At 40.0% G+C, this 17,834-nt stretch overlaps 1 protein-coding gene across 1 annotated transcript; it reads left to right on the top strand.

Annotated features, from left to right (window-relative positions):
• Window positions 1–1,284: 1,284 nt before the first annotated feature.
• top2a (DNA topoisomerase II alpha) lies at window positions 1,285–15,862 on the top strand. Its single transcript, XM_023949579.2, has 35 exons — window positions 1,285–1,499; window positions 2,109–2,255; window positions 2,700–2,790; window positions 2,886–2,949; window positions 3,045–3,190; window positions 3,273–3,370; window positions 3,446–3,658; window positions 4,256–4,429; window positions 4,731–4,832; window positions 5,032–5,169; window positions 5,242–5,380; window positions 5,560–5,717; window positions 5,790–5,915; window positions 6,566–6,676; window positions 6,900–7,005; window positions 7,142–7,251; window positions 7,342–7,434; window positions 7,508–7,622; window positions 7,984–8,105; window positions 9,128–9,276; window positions 9,366–9,597; window positions 9,671–9,805; window positions 9,881–10,081; window positions 10,156–10,351; window positions 10,487–10,578; window positions 10,659–10,814; window positions 10,893–10,976; window positions 11,055–11,261; window positions 11,339–11,456; window positions 13,915–14,067; window positions 14,247–14,427; window positions 14,499–14,551; window positions 14,635–14,748; window positions 15,187–15,410; window positions 15,495–15,862. The coding sequence occupies exons 1-35, from the start codon at window positions 1,482–1,484 to the stop codon at window positions 15,642–15,644; spliced, it is 4,716 nt and encodes a 1,571-aa protein (XP_023805347.1). The 5' UTR covers window positions 1,285–1,481; the 3' UTR covers window positions 15,645–15,862.
• Window positions 15,863–17,834: the final 1,972 nt, after the last annotated feature.

Here is a 17,834-nt window from a genome sequence, read left to right on the forward strand (position 1 = left end):
AACCTAAAGTTACCTACTGAACAGGAAGTCACATTTTGGCTATTGGGGAAAAATCTCACAAACATCTAAGAATTTCTAACATTTTAATAACAAAATGTATAGATAAAATCAAAATAGATACTGACATCATGCAAACTTCACAAAAAATGTCAAGTAAGTCACATATTGAAAAGATGCATTTATTTCAATCCATTGGGACAAACAGCATAACAACTATAGCGAAGCTGTAATCTTTAACATCAAGACCAACTCTTCTGTCCTCCATCAAAGTTAATATAAATTTCAAACTTCCAGATGTGTATTGAATTATTTATTGGGCATTAACAGCATTATAATCATCCTTTTAGACTGCATGTAAATAAACACAGTACAAAAGGCTAAAAATATATTTTATAGTTTTGGTAAAACAATGTACCGTCGTTTATATTCTTGCCTTTAAACAGATTAGGTTTACAGGTGTTGAGTTAAAAAAAATAGGTTGCAGGTTTAAGATTCTTAATTCATTGAGGTCAAATTGGGTTAACAAAAGAAAACAGATGAGAATATTTTGAAGATTGAATTTATTCCTAAAAATGATAATCCTTTTTTTTTTAGTGTAAAAACACTGCATTTTGGGTTTTTTTTTGTCTTTAAAAACTGACCTTCTAAATTTTTTACACATCCTTTACCAAGCATGGATATAAACAAAGCGTTGCGTGCTACACTATATGCCTGAAGAACACATCAGTAAAAGGTCTGATGGAAATACAACAGCAAACCTCAGGGGGAATGAACCCATTAAATGCTGCAAAGCTTTTAGGCACCTATCATGTATAAATAAATATTGGGTTTGTATGTGCAGTATGTGAGAGAGAGATTAAGGGAAATAAAGAAAGATCGAGATAGTTCATCTTGATTTTCTTATATCTCAGCTAACAACAGAATATTTAAAAGATCAATTATGTAACTGTGGTCTGCAGTGCAAATCTCAATATTTTTCTTTTCTTTGTCTTCAAGTGCAACTTAACTCTTAAAAAATTTAATAACAGAAAAAAAATATAGAAAAAGACAGACATGCACAAACTATTTCTTTCTGGTGAAAAGTAACTTCACAAAGTCACTTGTTTCTCTTTTTCAACTTATTTCCGCTTTTTAAAGTTTATTCGAAACAACAGTCCCTCTAATTTCTATTTTTCATTATAGAGTAGCTGATTGGCCAGCGTGCAGAATGAAGGCGGGGCTTCGTTTTTTGCCATCAACTATTGGCTGTCGTTTTGTATTTCTCTGGAGTTATTCCCTTTTCATTGGAGGAAAGGATTACGTCACCTGCCACCGGATTGGCCAACAAAACTACCGGGAAGCTTTGCGACAAATTTCAAAATTTCTAACGGTAGATCACCTCGTCGACTTTGCTGTTAAGCTGAGAGGTTTTTCAGTGTTTTTTGATACTTAACTATCAAATTATCACTCTAGTGTTTAAAAATTAAAGCAGCAAAAGAAAAATGGCGGAACCACTAAAGGTAAATCGAGATATTCTGGGGTTCTTTGTATCTTTTCCCGTTTTTTTTAGTCTGTTTCTAGCAACGGTAAAGGCTAAAGCTAGCAAGCCAGCGTGTTAGCTCCACGAAAACCTATATGAATCCTGCAACAATCATTGCAATTTGATAACATATATTATAATGTTTAGAATTTTTGCTTTGTTCATCCAATTTAGCGACTTGGTTCTTATTTAAGTTAGGCATATTTGCATTGTTTTTCACATTCCACTGACTTAGAAACTACGAAGGGCAGCTTTTTGTGTAAATAAAAAAAACGACTTTTTTTGTTCGGCTGAATAAAAAGCGCTGTTTATGAAAGTAACTTTGTTATTGAAGTATTATCAACGGAAAATATACATAGTTGTTGTTTCTGCAAATTATTCGGGGGGCTTTAAGGTCTCATCATTTTGCTAAACATCATAAAGTTAAAAAGTCCAGATAAGCAAATATTTAGAGTTGAAGTGTAGTAAAGCTGTTTGGGGTTCTTACCTGTTTATTATTCCACTAAAAATAATCAGTTTAGGTGATTTAACTACAAAAGTCAAGCATTACCGTGTGCCTATAACAAATGATTTTTTTATTTCTTTTTAGGCCCTTTATGAAAACAAACCTCTGGAGAAGACAAAGAAAGACTCCAAACGTCTTTCAGTGGAGAGGATCTATCAGAAAAAGACCCAGTTGGAGCACATTTTGCTCAGACCCGACTCTTACATTGGTTCTGTTGAGCCCGTCACCCAGGTGAGTAAATAGTCTTTTTATATTTTAATCTAATATCAATCTATCACTTTATCTGTGGAGCACCTTTTTTTATCATCATACATAAAGAACTCTATATACAATTAAGTTAAAACAATAATATGAAATAGACTAAAAGTAACGGCAAACAAAAAATGAACATAAAAATGGAAGGAAATGCTGCTATTTGAAAGGAGATCCTATGGATTAAAAGATAAAAAGTACAAATTATAAACAATAAAAGCCACCAAATGCTTCAATGACATAAATATGTGGACTAAATTAGTTATGTGCAGTAAGTTAAAATGATGCATCTTTAATTTACAGAAATAAAATAGAAATATCGAAATCCTTTCAATAATTTTTAACACCAAATTTGATTTTTAGTTGGTGGGAAAAGTTGTGTTTTCATATGTATAATTTGCTCGCTGTCTATTTCCCCATCAGCAAATGTGGGTGTACGATGTGGATGTTGGACTGAACTGCCGGGATGTGACGTTTGTGCCTGGACTTTACAAGATATTTGATGAGATTCTTGGTGAGGAAATCTTTCTAACATATTTGGTTGATCTGCAGTTTTGATAAAGTTTTTATTGATCTTATTAAAATACTTTTTCTTTCATTTTACTAAAGTGAATGCAGCTGACAACAAGCAGCGGGACAAAAGCATGTCATGCATCAAAGTCAACATTGATGTGTAAGCCAAATTTGAATTCTGCCCCTCTGGTTTGGATGCAAAGCATGTGCTTTTGTGATGTTAGCTGCACTGTAACATTTGTGGTTTTTGCTTAGGGAAAACAACACCATCAGCGTATGGAATAACGGGAAGGGGATTCCCGTGGTGGAGCACAAGGTGGAGAAGGTCTACGTTCCTGCTCTCATCTTTGGACAGCTCCTAACTTCCAGTAACTATGACGATGAGCAGAAGAAAGTCACAGGTAAAGCATTTATTATTTATGGTTGAACACAACTTTTGGAAAGTCAAGCATTTGAGTCCTTAATTAAAAATGTATTGTTCAGGTGGACGAAATGGTTACGGTGCCAAGCTGTGCAACATCTTCAGTACAAAGTTTACCGTAGAGACCGCCTGTAAGGAGTCCAGGAAAACATTCAAACAGGTAAGAAGGAAGATTAGTCTACTTGCTGATGTTTGGTAACATTTTATAAAGTCTCTTATTCTGTGTTGTCCATAGACTTGGTACGACAACATGGGGAGAGCAGGAGATACGAACATCAAAGCCTTTGATGGAGAGGAGTTCACTTGCATCACCTTCAAGCCAGATTTGAGCAAATTCAAGATGAGCACCCTGGACAAAGATACGGTGGCTCTGATGACCAGGAGGGCCTACGATGTTGCTGGATCCAGTAAAGGAGTCAAAGTGTTCTTCAATGGCAAAAGGCTGCCTGTAAGTTCTCCTCATGTTGCAACAGAAAGCATAGAGCAGACATTAAAGGCCAACACTGTATAAAAAAAGGGTTCAAGTGTTATTAACATGTTCTTGTGGCATTTTTCTGATGATAAAAGGCATATATTAAGAAAATTAAGCTTAAAATTGTATTTTTAATTAATCATGAACCAAGAAAAAAAACTCTGAGCTGGCCACAAGCTGCTCTTCAGCAAGGAGGGGAAGTGGGGCGGGGTTGCTCCATGATAACAACCCTCCCCACAACTTAGAGGCAAATTTCTAATGAATTCCTACTACTAAGCAGAAAGTGTATCCTAAAAAAAGACTTTTTAAAATGTTTATTTTGACCAAAAAAAACCCCCGCCATCATCCTAATTAGAAGACCGGTGGGAACGCTTTAAAAATTGATCAAAATATGATAGGAGTGGGCAGCTGTTAAAGGGTTGTCAAACCATTAGGAGTATTTATGAGATCCAGAACAGAAATAATATTTAGGTCTAATTTGTTAGAAGTCAGACAAAAATGATTTAAAGATGTTTTTGCTTTTGGAGGACGAGACTTTTTGGAACTGATGAAATGGGTCTCTTCTTGCTTTAGATCACAGGCTTTCGGAGCTACGTTGACATGTATGTGAAGGATAAGGTGGATGAGCTGGGAGGCCCCCTCACTGTGATCCACGAGGCGGTCAATGAGCGCTGGGAGGTTTGCCTCACCATGAGCGAGAAGGGTTTCCAGCAAGTCAGCTTTGTCAACAGCATCGCCACGACTAAGGTAACCTCCTGTGTTTCTCTGTTTGTGCTGCCTTTGTTGTAGAGCTGGATGAACAATAGGAGTCACAACCTCGCTGTCAAATAATGGATTAAAGGTTTTTAATGTCCGAATATCAAACCAATCACTGTTCATGCATTGCCAGCCTTTTAGAAAAATTACATTTGAGTTGATCTATAAAGCATTTCCAAGCAGAACTAGCTGACAGGGTCCACTTGGCACCTAAGTGAAGGTTTGGCAGCTTTCCAAACAAACGTGTTCCTGGTATTAAGATTTATCCACGCCGTTGCTTTTTGCATCTCAGGGTGGCAGACACATCGACTACGTGGCTGACCAGATAGTTGGACGGCTGATCGAAGTGGTGAAGAAGAAAAACAAAGCCGGTGTGGCGGTCAAGCCTTTCCAGGTAATTTAAGCTGCAAAGGTCCACAATTCCAGAGGTGAATTTCTAATTAACTCCTGTCACTCTGGGGAAGTAATCTGTCCTAGAAACCGACTAAAAACGGCATAAATAAGATTTTAAAATGACTGGGAACGATTTTAAATGAATAAAAGAGTGAGATTTTATTGAGGATTAAAACTGTGTCCTTCTTTGCTGATTGCAGGTGAAGAACCACATGTGGCTGTTTGTTAACTGCCTGGTGGAGAACCCCACCTTTGACTCTCAGACCAAAGAGAACATGACCCTTCAGCAGAAGAGCTTTGGCTCCACTTGTTCTCTCAGCGACAAGTTCTTTAAACAGGTGCTGACTCAAACCTCCAGCTATATCATTTTATCGTTTAGGAAATCTTCTGACATCTTCTGCTCCCAACAGGCTACATCTTGTGGGATTGTTGAAAGCATAATGAACTGGGTGAAGTTCAAGGCCCAGACTCAGCTCAACAAGAAGTGCTCGGCTGTCAAACACACAAAAATCAAGGGTGTACCAAAGCTGGACGACGCTAATGATGCAGGCATGTTACAGTGGCAGCAGTTACATGTGCAAAATATCTTCGATCATGTCAAAGATCGGATTAGAATTGAACTATGTACATGGTCGAATAAGTCCAGTGTCAGAAAGAAAACAAAATACTTGATTGCGATAGAAAATTCTTGTAAATGTGGCAGTAACCTCACATTTTACTGTTTGCAGGTGGGAAGAACTCTATCGGCTGCACGCTGATCCTAACGGAGGGAGACTCGGCTAAGACGCTGGCTGTGTCCGGGCTGGGAGTGGTCGGTAGGGACCGCTATGGAGTTTTCCCTCTTCGAGGAAAGATGCTGAACGTTCGGGAGGCCTCGCACAAACAGGTCCAGGACGAGTGTCGGCCGTGCGATTCCCAATCCAAGTGGCGGGTTTCTAAACTCCAGTTTCTTTTGCAGATAATGGAAAATGCCGAAATCAACAATGTCATTAAGATCCTCGGCCTCCAGTACAAGAAGAACTACAGCGACCCAGAATCCCTCAAAAGTCTGCGTTATGGCAAAATCATGATCATGACAGATCAGGTCTTTATTCTTTTTCTCAGACTTTGGCTATGCTTTCTCACACTGCAAAAAGACGTAGCCTGAAAATAGGAAAAGAAGAAGAAAATCCCTAGAAAGTAGTAAAATGATCTGCCCATGCAGCAAGTCACTTTTACTTAAGACACCTTATTACAGGATATAAAACTAGAAACGAGGAGTTCCACATAAGCTTTCAAAAAAATTGAGCCAGTGTTTGACTTTCCTGAATACATTTTCCAGCCCTGGTTTTAATACCCTAAAATGATGCAGACGTCACTCTTATTATTTAACCTATAACTGCACAGATGTGATGGAAACAGAAGCTAAACCAGTACAGCTCAAATTGCGAGACGCTTTATGTGAGCCCCTCTTAGTTTGGTCAAATTGAACAATAGGTTGTGAAATGTGTCCCCATTAACTCTCAGTATAATTGTTAAGCATGAAGACTAGTAATTAACAGCTTCTATTCTGCACCTCCGGAAATCCCACATCTGCACTCTCATTAATTCACTGCTATTTAAAAATAAAATCATCTGCGTGTGAAGCTGAGGCCTTTTTTACTGTTTCCTCTCCTTAAATGACATCGTATTTACACTTTTGATCTTTTATTCTCTTATCAAATCATTGACCTGTGCTGTTTTTGTGTCTGAAAGGATCAAGATGGCTCCCACATCAAAGGTTTGCTCATCAACTTCATCCACCATAACTGGCCGTCGCTGCTGCGCCATAACTTCCTGGAGGAGTTCATCACTCCCATCATCAAGGTATGCAAGTTTTAGGTAATCCAACGCAAAAAAACGTTCAACAAAATAAACCCCCAAAAATATATTTTCAAAAAGAGTTCTCATACAGGGGGAAGCTTGAAAGAATAATGTTTTGCAACACTGCCATCTAGTGGTGAAAAATCATAAATCAAACAGCTGATAAAAACTACCTATTTGGTGACTGTTACAAAATCTACAAAATGTGTCTTTTTTTTTTTTCCAGGCATCAAACAAGAAAAACCAGCTGTCCTTCTACAGCATCCCAGAATTCAATGCTTGGAAAGAGACACAATCTAACCACAAATCCTGGAAAATAAAATACTACAAAGGTTTGTTAAAAACCCCTGTGTGGTAGTAAAACTGACAAGTAAGCCCTCATAATGTTCATGTTGTCTAATGGGTATGAAGGTTGGTTCCATTTGCTGTAGCTTGTCGTTTTTTTTTTCTGTTGCTTTGTAAATCCAGGTTTGGGAACCAGCACATCCCAGGAGGCCAAGGAGTACTTCTCTGACATGGAGAGACACCGGATCCCATTCAAGTACTCGGGGCCTGAAGACGATGAAGCTATCTCCCTCGTAAGATGCTGCATTTCTCTCAGAAGTTCTTTTCTTTGATGGGCAGAAGCTAAGTAGCTGTTTTATCAACTCCAACTTGTGTGCCTGCAGGCCTTTAGCAAAAAGAAAGTGGAGGAGCGGAAAGAGTGGCTCACAAACTTTATGGTTAACAGGCGTCAGCGCCGGGAGCACAACCTCCCCGAGGTAAACGGAGGATCGGTGAGCTCCACTTCTACCAGTTCTGTTTCAGATCACTTCTAATGACTTCTCTCTACAGGATTACCTCTACGGCCAGTCAACCAAGTCTCTGTCCTACAACGACTTCATCAACAAGGAGCTGGTTCTTTTCTCCAACTCTGACAATGAAAGATCCATTCCCTGCTTGGTGGACGGTGAGAAAAAGTCCTGGAAAAGGCAAACTTCAACCGTAAAGACCCACTCTGATGAAAATGGTGTTTTCAACATGCTCTTGTGGTATTTTTCTGATGATGGAGGGCATGTATTAAGAAAATTAGGCTCAAAATTACATTTCTGAAGGTTTTTTATTCAAATTGTTGTAAATCAGGAGAAGATGACAAAAATACAGTTTGAAAAAGACTGTATGAGTGACATAGAAATTACCTGGGCGGGTCACACGCTCCCTGCTCCTCCCACAACTGCGCTGAAGGCTTTTAAAAGATTATTATCTGAGTGGGACTTTTATTGTTGTTTTTTAATAGGGTGGACTTGTAACATGACTCTGTGTGAAATCAGGTTTCAAACCGGGTCAGAGGAAGGTGCTGTTCTGTTGCTTCAAGAGGAACGACAAGCGGGAGGTGAAGGTGGCTCAGCTGGCTGGTTCTGTCGCTGAGATGTCAGCGTACCACCATGGAGAGGTGAGGTGGCTCGGTTCTTTGAGTTCACAACCCAAACGGCGTTTTTTTCAGTCGAGCTGATTGAGTTTTGCATCAGTTGCTCCAGTTTATATGCGTATCTGTACTTTGTGACCCCACGGTGGCCGTAAAGAGTCTTAGTGTCTTAGATTTAATTTAAACTAAAGTAGGGCCTTAATTAAAAAGCCTGACATTATATCAAATAGATCTTAATTTTGCTGTCATCAACTGGATGTGACTTCTTGTCAAACAAAAAATTTTTTATGGGTTTGCTGAGCTATATGGTCCTGACCCGGTCGTAAATCATAAAAATAATTAGCTCACGCTCTTCGCTGCAGGAAAATGGAAAAGTGCACATTTTATGGAGAAACGATTTGAAAATAGGGATTGCTGTTAGTGGTTGGTAAATTTCCAAATGGCCAGCTTTGCTGAAAGACATTTAAAGTTGGCAGGACGGGGATCAAGATGGTCAAAAAAACAGCACTGTTTCATTTTATTTGTACATACAGTCTTAGATTAGATTTGAAGTGTTTTTGAAGATAAATCTGTAGAAAAATGAACTTTTAAATGGAAAACGTTACCTCAAAAAAACACTATCTATTAAATAAAAAAAAGGTTTTGACTAGGCCTCCAAAATAATAAGCAAATTTATTATCATTTAGATATCAAACTGTGCAATACGCATGTCGCAAAAGTCGGTAAAAATTGCGATTGTTTACCTCAAAAGTGCCAGAACAATCTTATGGCAGCTTGAAGTATTTATCAAATCAAATAACTAAGGTATGTTTACGCTTATTTAAATAAACTGTTGCAGTGAATTGGAAATATTATGTTTGGTTGTTTTGCTATTTGTTCATGTATCCCAAGTTCTGTCACCATAGCAGTATTGATCATTAATGTAAAAAGATCACGAGTTTTCCTCATATTGAGCAGCCCTAGTTTAGCCCAAAGGTGGAGAGTTCCAAGAACGATTTGCCGGGAAAAGTTCTAAACTTTGCTAAAATTTTGGACTCTTGAATGCTCAGGTCTCCCTCATGATGACCATCGTCGGCTTAGCCCAGAACTTTGTCGGAAGCAACAACCTGAACCTGCTGCAGCCTCTGGGTCAGTTTGGAACCAGGCTGCACGGAGGCAAAGACTCTGCCAGCCCTCGATACATCTTCACCATGCTCAGGTCAGTGAGAGCCATGCGAGTTCAGTCAGTTTTCTGCGTAAAGTAATCCAAATTTGTCCTTTAAATTCAACCCGGCTCGCCTCTTCCAGCCCCTTGGCCCGCCTCGTTTTCCCGCCCGTGGACGACAACCTGCTCAAGTACAACTATGATGACAACCAGCGCGTGGAGCCGGAATGGTACATCCCCATCATCCCCACTGTGCTGGTGAACGGTGCTGAGGGAATCGGCACCGGCTGGGCCAGCAAGATTCCCAACTACGACATCCGGGAGATCGTCAGCAACATCCACCGAATGCTGGACGGCGAGGAGCCTCTGCCCATGGTGAGCCCCGCCTTTTCTCTGACATCTGTGGTCTTGTTAACAAACGGGTGATATCTGGACTTTCTTCTCACAGCTTCCAAACTACAAAGGCTTCAGAGGCACAATTGATCAGGTTATGAGCAACCAATACATGAACAGCGGAGAGGTGGCCATCATCGACTCCACCACCATCGAGATCTCTGAGCTGCCTGTGAAAACCTGGACTCAGGTGAGCCCAGCCGTCCTTGGATGTAAAAGGAGGTTTGACTCCTGCGTCCAACACTTCTCTGGTTCTGTGGTGCAGGCGTACAAGGAGAACGTGCTAGAACCGATGCTGAACGGCACAGACAAAGTCCCCGCCCTGATCACTGACTACAAGGAATATCACACCGACGCCACCGTGCGCTTTGTGGTCAAGATGACGGAGGAGAAGCTGATGGAGGCGGAGGCTGCCGGCCTGCACAAAGTCTTCAAGCTGCAGAGCCCCCTCACCTGCAACTCCATGGTAATGGACGCGTAAACGGAGGCGCACAGGTCCCAGAATCCTCTCTGATCGCTGTCGGTTCGTCTATGTTTCAGGTTCTGTTCGACTACGCAGGCAGCTTGAAAAAGTACGAGTCCGTGCAGGACATCCTGAAGGACTTCTTTGACCTGAGAATGAAGTACTATGTGCTGAGGAAGGAGTGGCTGGTCGGCATGTTGGGGGCAGAGAGTTCAAAGCTCTCCAACCAGGCCCGCTTCATCCTGGAGAAAATTCAGGGCACTTTGGTCATCGGTGAGAAGCAGCATGTTTCTCTGTTTAAGCTTTGATTCTCTTATTTTTTATGCCAAAAAAAAAAAACAGAAACTTTATTTAAAAACCACATAAAAGTTTAACGATTGCAATCATTACCGCTGCTTCTCTGCTCAGAAAACAAACCCAAGAAGGAGTTGATCCGGATGCTGCAGGAAATGGGCTACGACTCCGACCCCGTCAGGGCGTGGAAAGAGGCGCAGAAGAAGGCAGGACGCCGCTCATGGGTTATTCATCCGTCCAGTCAGAAGGAAAGCCAGTTCCAACATTCAGACTTCTTGTTCCTTAGGATGAAGACGACATGGAGGCAGAGGAAGAGCAGGAGGAAGGAGCGGAGAGAGAGGACCAGAGCAGCGGAGCGGACTACAACTACCTGCTCAGCATGCCTATGTGGTTCCTCACCAAAGAGAAGAAGGAGGATCTCTGCAAGCAGAGGGATGCCAAGGTGGGCCTTGATTTGTTTCACCACACCTGAAAAAATCTGCTGAAAAACATCTGATTTCTGAAACCACTTCTGCTACAGATGACAGAACTGAACACCCTGAAGGGAAAGAGTCCAGCAGATCTGTGGAAGGAAGACCTCGCTGCTTTCTCTGAAGAGCTGGAGGTATTTTAGGCGTTCCTTTGCTCTAGAACACGCCACATGTGGGTTCAGATTCTCTTTAAACTGGGTTCTTTTTTAAAGCGCCTGGAGCAAAAGGAGAAGGACGACGCCTCTGCGCCCGCCAAGCGTCCCGCCAAAGGCAAAAAACCCATGAAGGTGAAGCAGGAGACGTTGCCCACTCCTCAAGGCCGCCGCGTCATCCCCCGCGTCACCAGCACCATGAAAGCCGAAGCGCACAAAAAAGCTGAGCTGAAGAAAGGAGAAGGCCGGAGGGGAAAGAAAGTCAAGGTCAGCTGATGCTAACATAGCTTAGAATGATGGGAAATGCAGTCCAAACTTCAGTTTCTCCTCTTCTGTCGATGCAGAGTGAAGATGTTGTGGTGAAGATGGAGTTTGGCGAAGAATGTGAGAACCTGGAGCAGATCGAGGAAACTGGTCTGGCTGCACGACTGGGCAAGAAAACCAAAACCCAGACTAAAAGAGGTATTTAAAAAAAAACAGTTGTTTTGGTCAGAAAAGGTTGATTAAAAAGCAGGAAACTTAAACCAAAACAGCATCATTTTTCTCTTATTCTCATTCTCATGTAGTAAGACGCTCTCTATATATAATTTCGAAGCAAATATTTTGAAATTTATAACTTTTATCTGGAAAATACAACTGAAACAAAAGTTTTTTTCCTTTAACAATATCTATTTTAATAATGGGATGTATCTGCGCTTTTCTAGATTCTCAAAGCGCTGACAATGTGCCCATTATTCATTCACTCCTCATTTATTCTTGATGGTAACTACTGATGTAGCCACAGCTGCCCGGGGGCAGACTGACAGAGGCGTGGCTGCCAGTTGGTGCCTCCGGCCCCCTTATCCCCGCTCCAATATCTGATACCTGTAACCTGTGTTAGACAAACATTGTGGTTTTGTGATGTAACTGGAACTTAGTGGCCTGAGTCACACAGTTATGAGGAAGCACTTTCACCACAGAAATGTGATTAAACTCAATAACATGGGGCATGCATGCCACTGTTGGCACACGGAGGATCACTCCTTCATGTGGACATCCCTGATGTTACGCCTTTTTATTTTTTTTACTTTTTTTTGCAGAATCAGTTTTTCCTTACCCAGAAGGAGGGTCAAAGGGCAGGGATGCCCACTTTAGCATAGTCTGTTTAGTTCAGTTTAGCCATTATTGAATTCTATGACTTCATGTTCCTTATGATTTCATATAAATACTGCCACTTTTCCTAGTCAGCCTTCATGAATGGATGATTTATATTACTGGGAAAAGGTGTTGTTCCCCCCGGTGACCTGCATTTTTGTAAAATGTTGCAGGTGAGATGAGGGTTTTGGTGACAAAAGGAAAAATCTGAGCGAACGGGATCTGCGAGCTGCACAGGTTCAGGACTGCACAGAATAAGAACCAAGCGAGTTCCGATTAAACCGTGACTTTCTTTCTGTTCTGCCAAATGTTCAAATGAAATGTAAACATGTTTTTTAAGCTGATGGCAACTCCAAAAAAGAAAAAGAAATCATGCTGTCCATTTGCAGAGAATGCATATTACTATAATCAGCAAACTAATTTTACAAGCACTAAAAGCACCATGACAGTATGAACTTGCATGAAGTAGGGGTGGCCGTGGTAGGGCGGTCGACCCCTGACCGGAATATTGCAGGTTCGATTCCTGTTTTGCCATGTGTCGAAGCGTCCCCTGACAAAACGCTGAACCCCATAAACGCCCTGGTGGAAAGTTGGCGCCAGTTTTCGGCAGCTGAGCCGCCATTATAAACCAAAATCAGATTTTTTGAGTAAAGTTTGTTTTTTATTCATTGTGCAATATTTTTATGAAAGCGCTTTTTTGAGTCGATGACAAAATCTGCTTTAAAAACCTATTTCACTCCCTGAAAATAAAATAACAAATATTTTTAATAAAATAACATTTTAGATCTATTGGAAAAGTTCTACTTGGCACAGATGTTCAGGAGAACATTTGGAATTGTCACCGTGTGCCCAAAAACTTTCCTGACCGCTATAATCCTACGCTCACATTTAGATAAGCACAAAAAAGTATTTGCCAGGACTAAATAGCTTTTCTGCTTGTTTGTCAGACAAAGGAATCATTACTCAGATTATTTTTATTTTTCCACTGCAAAAAGAGGTACGGTAGGCTAAAAATAAGAAAATCCTATTTAATATTCATAAAGGGTAACGCAATCTAGAGATGAGTGTTCAAAAATGAAAAAAGAAGCTAATTTTTAGATACAGGGTTCATACGGTCAAGAAAACCTGAAAAGTTTCTAAGAAGCGACATCTTCTCTAAAGTTTTGGAAAAAGTCATGAAATCTTGATTCTTTGGATGCAAAATTTAGCGGAAATGACTCATTTTAGAACAAAATGTCAACAAAAAAAAGAATACAAAGTTGGTATTTCTTGATAATCTCATAAAATCCAAAACCATCACTTATTTTTACAACATAAATCTACATTTTGATTTCTAAAATCATGACAATGAATGCCAGTCCAACTATATTAACCTTTAAAATAACATCCTTCACACTGAATCAGTGCAATTTGAAGTTCTTTGAGTCTCAAATCAAGTTTATGTCAAGATTATGAAGACAAAGCATTTAGTCATCTTAATAATAACTTTCTTGATTATAGATCCTAGATCTAAATGAAACAAAAGAAGCTTTGAGAAAAGCTTATAGACATGCAGAGCAAAGAGAAGTTAAAACAACTTCCAACCTGATCAAAAGTCTTGAACGTTTAAAAACGAGGTTTGAAATCTTTGCAGGGATTGAATGAATGGATGGAGGCCACCTCAACTACTAATGAACAGAGTGAATGGGTTTTCTTGATGCGTTTTAACAAAAAATCATGTCGACTAACATTTTCATGTGTAACTGGCGATTTATTAGGAAGTTTGAAGAGACGTTTTTTCTTCCAGCTCTTTCCAGCAAAGGGAAGCAAACCACTCTTCAGTTCTCGACCGTCTCTAAGAAGCCAAAGAAGAATCCGTGGTCGGATGAGGAATCTGAAGCAGGATCAGATGAGGAATCCCCCGTTGCCCCGAGGGAGCATGTGAACCGTCCCACCAAAGGTGAAACCGCTTTAGGACTTGAAACTGCCATTTTCAATGGATTTGAAAAAAAGCCCCATTTTTTTCCTCGTTCACTGGAACAGGTCCTTCCTGTTGCCTCTAACTATACAGATTTTCACTTTCCTTAAATTGGAATATTTTGCTCCTTTTCTAATCATGGCTCCTGTTTTCCATTATAGCTCCGGTAAAGTACGTTCTGTCTGACAGTGAAGATGAGTTCCATGATCTGGGAAAGACGCGCGCTCCAAAGCGGAAGGCCATCCTCAGTGACGACGACGCCAGCTTCGCGCCAGAGCCCAGCGTCCTCTCTGACAGCGACGTGGCCTCTCCAGCTCCTGCTGTCAAAGCACCAGAGCCGGCGTGAGTTCGAGACTGCAGAGGATGTCTATCCATTTCTGTCCAAAACTAACAGAAAATGTCGTGTTTTCCAGAAAAAAAGTGCCAAAGATGAAAACGGTTAAACCAACCAAAGTCAGCTCGAGCTGTGAGTGTCTACCTTATAATAACTGCTGGTAATGCGATGAAGCAAATTGACTTGACGGTTTTGTTCTTACTGGAATGTTGCAGCTCTGTCTGGGGATTCGGAGCCTCTTTCAAAGGCTCCAGCTAAAGTTAAAGAGGCGGCAGCAAAGAAGGCGGCTCCTTCCAAGAAAGCAGCTGCTTCAAAGAAGAAGGCTGCAGGTGAGGCCACCAGATCAGAGACTTCCCATTCAGGAGCCTTATTTCTTTAAAATAGGATTGTATTTACAGACCAAAGAGCAGAAACAGAATGCATTGCAAAGACGGCTAAAATGATTGTTTTTCTGTGGAATCAATGAGTTACATCTACAGGAAATCCAGTATTCAATTAGAAAAAAAAACAAAACAAAAGTGAAAGTAGCTTTTTGCCTTCTTAAAAACCCATTCCATTCATCTTTTGATGTATTTTGGAAGCGTTCTCAGTGCTCTTTGAACTATGATAATGCAATTTCTAAGCAACACAAAAAAACAAAAACTTGTTTTCTAGGAGGTAGTTTCTGCAGAGCCGCAGGAGTTCATTAGAAATTTCCTCCGAGTTGCCTGATGAAAGCTGTGCCATCTTAAATGACATTATTTGTTTTTTTGTTGTTGTTTTTACAGATGCTAAGCAGCCGTCCATCTTGGATGTTCTCTCAAAGCCTAAAGCTGCAGCCAAAAAGGTTCCTTCTTTTGACTCCAGCGACTCTGAGAGCGAAGGCAAAGCTGCAAAGGCGGCAAAGACCAAACCTGTTGTGAAACGCAAACAGAGCAGCAGTCATGACTCCGACAGCAGCTCAGACAACCTCATGTCACGCCTGAAGAACAAAGCAAGCGTTGGCACCAAGGTCAGTTCACACACTGGACTTCACCAGACTGTCTTTTTGTTTAAATCAAGACGTCATCGTCACCTGAAATGTTTCATTCTGCAGAAAACGAGGAAATGGGATGAAGATGATAGCTTCCAGGTCTCTGATGAAGAAGCAGCGGCTCCTGTTGCCGTGGCGCCACGAGAGAAACCCTCACGAGCGCGAAAACCTGTGGCCTACAAACTGGACTCGGACTCTGATGAAGACGTTTAAATTGATCTGTGGATCACAGAAAAATCCAGTTTTTCTTTGTTTTTACTTACAGAATAGACAGTTTCCTTGTTAAACAGAAGCCAGTTGAAACGTTATTGTTCCATAACCTTTATATGTTGTGTTAAAAATCTTTTCTCAACTGTTCCTGTTTTGTAAATATTTCAACGTGTGTTTATCCCAGTTTTTTAAAGAATAAAGTTTGTATTGTTTGTCGTAAATGTCGAACTTGATGACTTACAAGGTTTTGGAGTCTGCAAAAGCTACAAAGATGACAATAAGAAAACATGTCATATAAAATGACTCATGATTAAATGTCTCTTTTGCTTAGTCATTAACTTTATTCAGCTATTTGCAGTTACTTAAAAGGAAAGTAAGGACCAATACACAGGCTACTATGACATTTTGTGTTTTATCAAAAAATGTGAACACCAACTGATCAAATTACGCACACTTTGATTGGTGGAAGTCCCACTCTTATCTTTTTTCAAAGTGTTCCTAGCTGGTCTTAGTTCTTAGCTGCAGAGTAGAAAGCTTTATAGCTCCAATATTACTCACCAATGTTGATGGACCGCCAATGTTGGCATGGGATATTGAGCAACGGAAGCTAGCAGAAGAGCATTTAAACAAAGGAATAATGGCGAATCAGTGGAGGGTTACTTCTGCACCTACAGTTCCACCCTCAGCTCAGGTGAATTTGTCAGGAACTACTGCTGCTCTGCAGAAACTATGTCCTAAAAAGTGAGTTTTTTTTTTTTTTACTATAGTTTTACAAATAACTACATAATCAACTTGAAAAGGGTTTAAAAGATTGCTAAAAATTGTCAATTGTAAGACATCTTTCATCAGTATGAGATCTGATTGTCTATCAAGATTGTCTATCAACAAATTTTGGATTCTAAGTTGAGTCATCGTTAAATGGAACTCCAGCAGCTTCTTAAATTAGTCGGCAATGTTTGTTTTTTGTTTCGAATTGTGACTTTCTGGATTGCTGCCAGTCACACGTTTAAAGATAAGCATCAAGAATTTATCAACAACACGTTGCAGCGAAAGCAGCCATCATAAATAGTACTGACACAAAAAGTGGAAAAAACTGTTCTTAGACTGTTAGATGACTGCTTAAGCCATATTATCAATAGAAAAACCTCTGGTTTGGGAAACTTCCTTTTGTTTTTATTGTAATCATTAATATCTCCTTCGGCTTCAATTAAAGAGTGTTGTAAATGTTGACATTTTAATCTACAGTTCTAGGAGAAATGTCTGTGTTTTTGTGTGTGAGAAATGGTTAAAAACGTCCTTTACTTTCACACCGGCAGGTGTAGCTTCATTACATTTAAAAGAGAATTATGTTTTCTTTCAAAGCCATTTGAGACCCACAGAAGCCGGAACTACGGAAAAGCAGCCTACCCTTCTTTTTTGCCTGCCTTCTCGTGATAATGACATGAGCTCATAATCATTAAGAAAATTTGATTTGATTTCTGAAACAAAAAGTCCTGAGTGACTGATACACCTCACTGATTTAAATGATGAACCTGTCATGCAGCAGTTTGTAACCACATGGGTGATTTGATTGTTGTTTATGACAGATAAGGTCCACATATTCTCTGAGTTAGACCATGATTCAATTCATCAGCTCTTCTGGTGTTACACATTCTTTGTTGTGCTTCAAATTATAGAGAAATGTAAAAAAGAATTGAAACGGACATTTGGTTTCTCATGATTAGATAGTAGATGTTGTTATCAGAAGAAATGGTTAAAAAATTAAGAAGGGTAGGAAGCTTTGGGCTTCTGTCAAGACCAATTTGTCTTTAAAAAAAGACTCTGTCTGTCTCTGTTGCTGAGTTTGGATCTGCCAGATTTTCCACATTCATTGACGTTTGAAAAACAATCAGGGTTTACCTGTTTTTTCTCATCTGTCAAATTCCAACTCATCATGAAACTGTCCAACTATTTATGCAACTTTAAAAATTCGTCCTTAAAAAGAAAAACTGCTTCTTCAAAGTTCTAATGTCCTGATTACAATGTTTCTTCTGGGCTTGTTCTTCAGGTGCTTCTTTCAATGACTTAAAGCAGAAGGTTTAGTTGATTAAAAAACACAGTTGTTATTTTTATTTGCACTTGTGACATGTGTTTTCTTTAAAAAGGAAAGTACAATGCTGCCCTGTTGGATTAGCTTCGTTTTAAGAAATAGTA

This window comes from Oryzias latipes, chromosome 19 (assembly GCF_053564925.1).
Source record: "Oryzias latipes strain Hd-rR chromosome 19, Olatipes_Hd-rR_3.1".
Classification (NCBI taxonomy): Eukaryota; Metazoa; Chordata; class Actinopteri; order Beloniformes; family Adrianichthyidae; genus Oryzias; species Oryzias latipes.